Source organism: Centruroides sculpturatus, unplaced genomic scaffold (assembly GCF_000671375.1).
Source record: "Centruroides sculpturatus isolate CEXI.00-Female unplaced genomic scaffold, Cexi_2.0 scaffold780, whole genome shotgun sequence".
NCBI classification, from domain to species: Eukaryota; Metazoa; Arthropoda; class Arachnida; order Scorpiones; family Buthidae; genus Centruroides; species Centruroides sculpturatus.
This window is the reverse complement of record NW_019385021.1, coordinates 345949-354895: the sequence shown is the minus strand read 5'-3', so window position 1 is coordinate 354895 and position 8947 is coordinate 345949. Positions and strand designations below refer to the sequence as shown.

Sequence of the window (8947 nt, the reverse complement as noted above, 5' to 3'; positions counted from 1 at the left end):
ACTCACCATACGACGTTACATTAGTTCGCATTTTTCATTTGTTTTTCTTACTACAGTTATTTTTTTAAATGTATTACTTGGCTTTAATTTGAGTATGTTTTTCGCGTTGGAACGAATTATTTGGTTTTACATGTAATCGTATGGGAAAAGATGATCCACCTTACGACATTTTCATGATACGATCTCAGTTTCGGAACGAATTAATTTCGTATCCTGAGGTACCACTGTATATATATATAATATATATATTTTGTAAAAGTATAAAAGTGGTATGTAACGGCATAATTACAGGTTTTAAGTTTAAATAGTTTACTAAGTTTTCAAAAATCCTCGAATGACATGCGACGCGTTTTCTACTCAAAGGCGGCAATTATTCAAAACTTTAAGATAAAATACAATTATCATTCTAATAAAAGCTGTATTCATATCATAACGTGTTAGATGATTCAGAAAAATTGTTTATATAATTTTTGTATGTGATTTAACTCCAAATTTCGTCATTTAGGGCCATTTTAATAAACTTTCATATTCTATTTTTTAAACTATGTTGCGTTTTGCAAATGAAATCGGCAATTTTTTGTAGTATATGTATATATATATATATACTACAAAAAATTGCCGACTTCATTAATATATATATATAAGAAGATGTATATAAGATGTATATATACTACAAAAAATTGCCGACTTCATTAATATATATATATAAGAAGATGTATATAAGATGTATATATACTACAAAAAATTGCCGACTTCATTAATATATATATATAAGAAGATGTATATAAGATGTATATATACTACAAAAAATTGCCGACTTCATTAATATATATATATAAGAAGATGTATATAAGATGTATATATACTACAAAAAATTGCCGACTTCATTAATATATATATATAAGAAGATGTATATAAGATGTATATATACTACAAAAAATTGCCGACTTCATTAATATATATATATAAGAAGATGTATATAAGATGTATATATACTACAAAAAATTGCCGACTTCATTAATATATATATATAAGAAGATGTATATAAGATGTATATATACTACAAAAAATTGCCGACTTCATTAATATATATATATAAGAAGATGTATATAAGATGTATATATACTACAAAAAATTGCCGACTTCATTAATATATATATATAAGAAGATGTATATAAGATGTATATATACTACAAAAAATTGCCGACTTCATTAATATATATATATAAGAAGATGTATATAAGATGTATATATACTACAAAAAATTGCCGACTTCATTAATATATATATATAAGAAGATGTATATAAGATGTATATATACTACAAAAAATTGCCGACTTCATTAATATATATATATAAGAAGATGTATATAAGATGTATATATACTACAAAAAATTGCCGACTTCATTAATATATATATATAAGAAGATGTATATAAGATGTATATATACTACAAAAAATTGCCGACTTCATTAATATATATATATAAGAAGATGTATATAAGATGTATATATACTACAAAAAATTGCCGACTTCATTTGCAAAACGCAACATAGTTTAAAAAATAGAATATGAAAGTTTATTAAAATGGCCCTAAATGACGAAATTTGGAGTTAAATCACATACAAAAATTATATAAACAGTTTTTCTGAATCATCTAACACGTTATGATATGAATACAGCTTTTATTAGAATGATAATTGTATTTTGTCTTAAAGTTTTGAATAATTGCCGCCTTCGAGTAGAAAACGCGTCGCATGTCATTCGAGGATTTTTGAAAACTTAGGAAACTATTTAAACTTAAAACCTGTAATTACGCCGTTACCTACCACTTTTATTTATTTAACAAAGAAATGTTATTAAGAAATATGTAAAATGTACAATATACAATAGGTTTTGTTATAATTATTTCCTTATTACTAATATATAGAAAGTAACAGTCATTATAAAGAAAAATACAGTACTAACTGCCGTTTCAAGTATAATTTGTTTTAAAAAAATCAAGCTTTTATGAATAAATATTTAAATACTTAATTAATTAATAACGAGTATGAAAAAAGTACCTAAAAACTGGCCTTGAATAGTAACCGTAGAGAAAATATACAGTTTAAAATAGTAACTGCAGCTATTATTCGAAGAAAGTTGGTACTACTGCATATGCCATACTTACTGGTTTCTTAGGTTTCTTTGCTTAAATCTACTTAATCACACACAACAAACAAATTACCACACAACGAAATCCTGCGAAAGCAACCTACGGGATTTCTGATAGGGGAAAAAAAACAATAATTATTGCCTGACAAACTCTAAAATTTGTTGAATTGTAATATCCAGGGAAAAAAAAAGGTCACGGTTTCTTCAATAACAAGCAAGAATAAAATGTATACCACGAATAAATCATAAAGACTGTTGAAAGCTATTGATACAATTCGAGAAAAACCAATCAAAATATTTATCTCATGAGGGAAATCGGAGATCAAAAACACTAACAATTAGTCGATTGACTAGAAAAATATAAAATATAAAAAAGACAATTGAAAAAAATATACTGTACTAGCTATTGCTCGCTGGAGTTTTGCAATCAAACCCCATTTATATTCAGTATTTCAACAACCATAGTAATTTTTATATAACACCTACCGCTGAGAATCAAACGAACTATTTTCAATTTGATCAATTTTCTGGAACGTTTACAATCGTTCTATAATCGAACCGATATGCAATAACAAATTCGAATTTAAAACGGTTCGAACATTTGGTTAAAAAATCGAAATATATAAAAATACTTATAACAATGTCTGAAAGGTTATCAATTTAATACACTTAAGTACTCGATGAAAACTAAACGTAGTTGAAAAGAAAAAATCGTATCTAAAATAGTACAGTAGAAGCCGTTCTTCGGGTTAAGCCTTAATCCTCTTCCTCTCCTCCCGTGGATCCGGAAATTTCGAAAAATCCGGAATTTCGAAAAATCCCTTCTTTGTGTGCATTTTCATGACCTACTCTGTGTACAAAATTTCGCCTTTTTTAGGTTCAGCGGTTAGCTCTGCTGGGCGATGATGAATCAGTCAATCACTCAGTCAGTCAGTCAGGACAAGTAATTTTATATATTTAGATATACATAAATTTCTAATTTAATCATTTTCATAGTAGAATAATATAAANAGGAACTTTTTAAATATAGGCAGTTGTGTAGCCTAAAAAGGAAGGTCCAGCTGTCTGTACTTTGTTCTAGAACACTTTGTAAAAATGGTAATCGTCTGAAATATATATTTTTAGAACGACTTTGTCTTTTAATTTTGTAAAAAGTAATTTATTCATCTGACGGAAATTCAAAAAAATAACTAATAAAAAAAGAACTTTTTTATCAATGAACTTAGTGATCACATTCAGAACAAAAGAAGATTTGTTTGTCAGTTGCTGTCAATTTTACACAATCTTCATGGACATTGTTTACAGATAGCGCACTGATGCATATCACGAACTTCATTTTCGGCACAGATTGAAGCAATACCAAGACTGATATTTTCTTCACAAAATTTTTATTTTTCCTGGAACTTTTACCTGCAACTTTATTGGTATTTTTATTCTTTTTTTTTTTGTTTGTTTTTTCGATGGAGAAGCTTCAAGGGTTTCCCAAAAAGGAATATGGTGATTTGAGTATCTTTTGCATTAATTGGTGCCTTTCTTTTCCTTGGCTTCTATCTTTTTATGAATTTCGGTGTTGACAGCAATGAATGAAAAAGCTGTTGCACGAAGACACCGGAGATTTCTTGTATGGTAAATATTTGAAATAAGTTACAAAGCAACTGTGTTTGCTTTGTAACTTATTTCAAATATAATATTATTTCAAACGCACGAGTGGCATAATTGCTATTAAATACAATAATCTATTTTCTGTTCTTTCTGAATATTTATCAACAAAACTGATATTATATTTTTAAAGTAAGTTAAATTTTACTTCAAAATGACTATAGATAAAAATTTTTACCTTTAAAAGAATTCTATACAACTCAAATTAAGTAGCACAATTAAGTAACACAATTAAAAAACAGAGAAACTTTCAACGGAACTTAATGACACAAATGACTATAAAACCAAACAAAACACTTCAAGGTAGTTCGTTTCTACGTAGTTATGCTTTAAGGTACAGTTTATGCCATTTATCAACAATTTCATATATTAACCGATATACATTTCGGTGGAGTAATTGATAGGAGTGGCGCAATTACTGTACCTGCATCGGTCTTATATTTTATTATATTATTTCGCTATGTATATTTACAAATCCAAAATATTTATAGTCAACTTATTATGAAATTTCGGACTTACAGATTTAACGCTGGCATCATCATTGCTGTTATTTTCATTGGATTCATTACAAGCGTTATCTTCGTCCATATTTGACACATTGTTTTCTTCACATGTTTCATGTTTTATGCCCATTGTTTTATCATATTTGCTATAAAACTGCATCGGAGGTTTCGGTATATATTTTGTCACTTCTTTTGGAGTTTCTTTTAGTATCTGCTATAAAATAATCTTTGTAATTAAATGTCTCATATATTTATATAAAGATTTAATTAAATAAACAACTTGTTTTTCAAAACCTCATCATCATCAAATGGATCTTCATCCAGAGGAGGATTAGATTTGTTTCTTTCATCCATTTCGCAAACCTCGAGAGATGCATATCCATGTACGATGTAAACATCATAAAGTGATGCAGACAGTAGACAATATAAGATCATACTAAGATCTAAACTATTTCCTTCTTGTTTTTCAACAGAAAATTTGGGAGACGGAACAATTATTGGCTGAAAATCCGCAACAAAATGATATTTAAATATTATATCAATAACCCTTAAAAATTTAAAAGAACTTACTGTGCGTATTGGGCATTCTAAACATTTATATTTCATGAAATCTGCTATAAATTTAGAACATGATTGCCATTCAAATAATTCGTAATAGTGCAAAGAGACTGGTTCAAGATATGTTGTAATTAATTTCTAAAAATATTGCATATATATATATTTTAAATATATCAATTATGGTCAATTATTTTAAATTTCATATACTTACTTTAGTGCCACATTCGTTGAAAACAATTAGAAAAGGTTCGGCACGATTGGGACACGAATTTTGAAAACACTTGATAAATCTTTCTGTAATTTTCAACAATTCGTCTTCGTGTTTTGTATTAAAGCGATAATTTTTAGATGCGGAATCCAAATCACTATAAAATTTAATAAAATTAGGCTAAAGTATTTCAGATCGTTATACGGAGTGCTTTTTATATCTTAAACTAACGTCAAATGAAACTAATAAGATTCAATAAACTAAAGAAAATCTCAAGTATATCTATCTAAATTTATTTCCAGATTTGATTTCATGTATATATATATATATACATGTTGTATATATATATATATACAACAGTAACTTATTCTGGTAAAATTCATATTGCGAGCCATTCGACTAATGATCTGCCGAAGAATGTGGGTTTTTGTTTTTTTTAACTCTTTCTGCCCATACTAGGAAGGCTTTTTTTCTCATGTCATCGTAGTTTTTAAAAATTCATATACTTAATTAAACACTTCAATAGGACCAGTTTCTCATAGAAAGTCTTTCCGTGGGGTACTCCTCCTGGCAGATCATCTATACGTTGTATACCATATCGTCCCAAACCAAACTAAATAGAATTGTTTTGTACCCGTGGACGGAATCCATACCTTAACGAAATCTGCATTTTTGTTAAGTTATAGTAAAGGTTTTATTTAAATACTATATTTCAACTAAAGAATTCAGAAAAAAATTAGTCACTAAATATGCAAAAGTGTCCAAATATCGAAAAGATAATTTTAAATAAATAAAATTTAATAAAGTTAATAATTAAATAAGCTTTTTACATCAAGTTTATCAATATTTTTCTTCATTGAGTGTTACCAGCGAATGACATAGATTGATCATCGCCGATTTACATAGTTATATTTTTATGAAATACAATCAGATTTTGTATAAGATTATTGAACGAATATGTAATTATTTCTACTAAATTCTAGAAAGAAATTTAATTTGTGCATTATAATAAAATTTATTTTATTTAAACGTCATCTGTCGTTGGGATCTCAACAAACGTTTCCAAAACTATCGCAACAAAGCTCGATTCCGTTTAAAGCTCTTTAAACAATACCTTAATTTTAGGAATGTGGAGTTTACTGTTCTGTTGGCCAAGTAAATGAAGATAAATGTCAATTTTAGTATGTTCTTATCTTGGCCACTTACGCCAGTGGCACCAATGTGGTGAAGTTTGATTTATATTATAACATTTGCAGTTTTACAGGAAAATTTCAGGAGTGGCCACAAAGCGAAGTTTTCTGTAAATTTAAAGAAAAAAAAAAGAAATTCATACAGATGCGTAAATTTAATTGTTTTATCAAAAGTTAATAAAAAGTTTTTATGTCACTTAGTCCGAAATCTAAAAAAGTCAAATAAAAAAGACGTGAAATCGATCATCCTAAAGCTCACCCATTTTATAGATGCAGATATACATACAAATATTTCAAAATCCGAAACACTTACGGTTCCAAGCATTTCGGATAAAGGATTCTCAATCTTATTTTAAATTTACATTAAATTGTTCATTGCTGTAGCTATGAATTACTAATGATACATTCTTTTTAGAAGGTATTAGTTAGATCATTAGTATAAATCGATCTTGTGAAGTGAGGAATGTCGTTTCCTCCCTTATTTCCCTATCCCTGATTTTTTATTTTTTAACTCTTCGTTCTATGGACACTAAAAGGGCTCTTTTCCATGACCATTGTGCGTTCGGCTGTGTTCCCAATGGGCCAATGCGTTCGGCTGTGTTCCCAGATGATGAAGAACGAACCAGACATATCTGGAACATGAAAATCTCGAGATTTTTTACCCGGACTATAGCCTGGGTTCTATAGAACAACAGATTGACGCTTTCACAGCCTCAGTTTGTCGTGTACTGTATTCCAGATTAAAATCTTAAAATATAAAGTTTATATTTTTAGAAAACTTATTAATTGACATTCAAACTCGACTGGCTCATAGGCCCCAAAAAGAAAAAAAATATATGGTTTAATAGTAAAAATTACATAATAAAAATATTTACATTAAAGGATTCGGCCTTTCGTCGTTCATTTTCATTTTGGCTAACGAGTAGACAATTTCATTGCTCAGTGCTTTTAACTTTTGTTCGTATTCGTCTTTTTCTTTTGGATCTCTAGGAAGACTTTCTACGAAACATCCTTTAGAATCCAAATAATCCGAATGCAATTTCTCATGAATAATACCACTCATTTTAAAAATCAATCTGAAAAGAGTAAATTAGAGAAGTTCGTGAAATAATAAAAACTTAAAATAGCTTTGCGTTTCAATTTCAATGCGTTTATAAGTACAATTTGTAATTCTAAATTCTTGTCGGTATTCGTCTCTAATTTTTTAACATTATAATTAAAATTTTATGCAGAAAAACTGCTTTTCCATTACATTGGTTTTTTATTAATGAGATCAGGGCTTTATAATTAAAAACATTTCATACAAACTAAGCTTGGAGATTCGATTACTTTAAATGTATTGTATTTTTCCGAAATGTAAAGTTTTCTAAAAATCAATTTACCGTAATTCGATGTAAATTTATCGTAATCATGCAATGAGGAAATAATTTATACCGTACATGACAATATTTTTGAATAAAATTTAATTTCCTATAGTTAACCTTCCCGAAACTGTCAAAATATTATTAATTAATCTTTTTCCATAACATTTTTAGATGTTATTCAAATCTAAAAATTATTCCTTTAAATTTAAAGTTAAAAATTTGTTTGTTCCTAGTATAATTTTAAAAATACTCTATTTTTGTAATTCAATCAAAAGCGAATTTTCTTCTGAAACTGTTACGATTATCACTTATTTAAAATTCAACAAAATAATTTAAGAATTTTAAATTGTATTCAATTTAAAATTCTTAAATTATTTTGTTTGATTTTGTTTGATTAAGTATTAGATCTTGTAATTGAGTGTATCATAACACAACTTTTCTTCAATTTAAATTTATATTGCTGATTGTGGGTTCTGTAATCATATTTTCTAATTGTCTCTTAATAGTATAAATAATAATAATAATAAATATTCCATCATATGAATTTTACAAGGTACAGGTGATTCAAATTAAAATGTGAACCTAATAGGGATTTCAGTTCTGTAAATTGCACGGGATACGGATTTGGTGGATCTACAGAAATATCCAGTGGGACAAACACCTTCATATTTGCTATGTATATTTTTCGAACCGTAAAAAAATATTTTGGAAATAAAAATATAGTTCAAATATTCACTGGTTATTTTTACAGATAGCTATGAATAGCGATTCTTCAGTTTGAATAATTACTATATTGTTTGAATCATAATCTGTCTAAAGGCAGAAATATAAAACTAATATTCTTAAAGATTGATGATAAACGATTTACATACTTCAAATTATCCAAAACTTTAAATATTACGTTCTAAATAAGAATTGTTTAAATACTGTACATAAAATTGGTAAACTTAATTTGAACTGAATGTGTCAATTTATATTTGAATTGATAAGCGTTGTATTGATAATGTATTAAATATTTGAATTAGAGATATAGGCCATAGCAGGCTAAGTATGGTGGTCCCTGTGATATAATGTGATGAAATTTGAGGTTACGTACAAAAATGTAATTTTTGAATTTTTCATATTATCGCTGCTTCTTTGCGTCAAATTGCAATATAAAAAAATATGTCATTAGTGGAAAACATGAGGCACACAAGAGGTATATATATTTTAATAATAGTATTTTCACTCGTTCAGAATAGAGCGATAATTTCAAATATTTTTGAGAAATATTTTTCTCAAAAATATTTGAAATTATCGCCCTATCTGAAC

General features: G+C 27.5%; 1 protein-coding gene across 1 annotated transcript in view; it reads right to left on the bottom strand.

Annotated features, from left to right (window-relative positions):
• The window catches only part of LOC111633537 (dynein regulatory complex subunit 7-like), a 22759-nt gene that overhangs the window by 11605 nt on the left and 2207 nt on the right, over positions 1-8947 (bottom strand). Inside the window, exons 2-6 of the mRNA XM_023378119.1 lie at positions 7148-7348; positions 5086-5239; positions 4887-5012; positions 4611-4817; positions 4333-4530 (exon numbers count right to left, since the gene is read on the bottom strand). Coding sequence (XP_023233887.1) covers positions 4333-4530; positions 4611-4817; positions 4887-5012; positions 5086-5239; positions 7148-7335 — 873 coding nt within the window. The 5' untranslated portion in view covers positions 7336-7348. The remainder of the gene's footprint in view (positions 1-4332; positions 4531-4610; positions 4818-4886; positions 5013-5085; positions 5240-7147; positions 7349-8947) is intronic.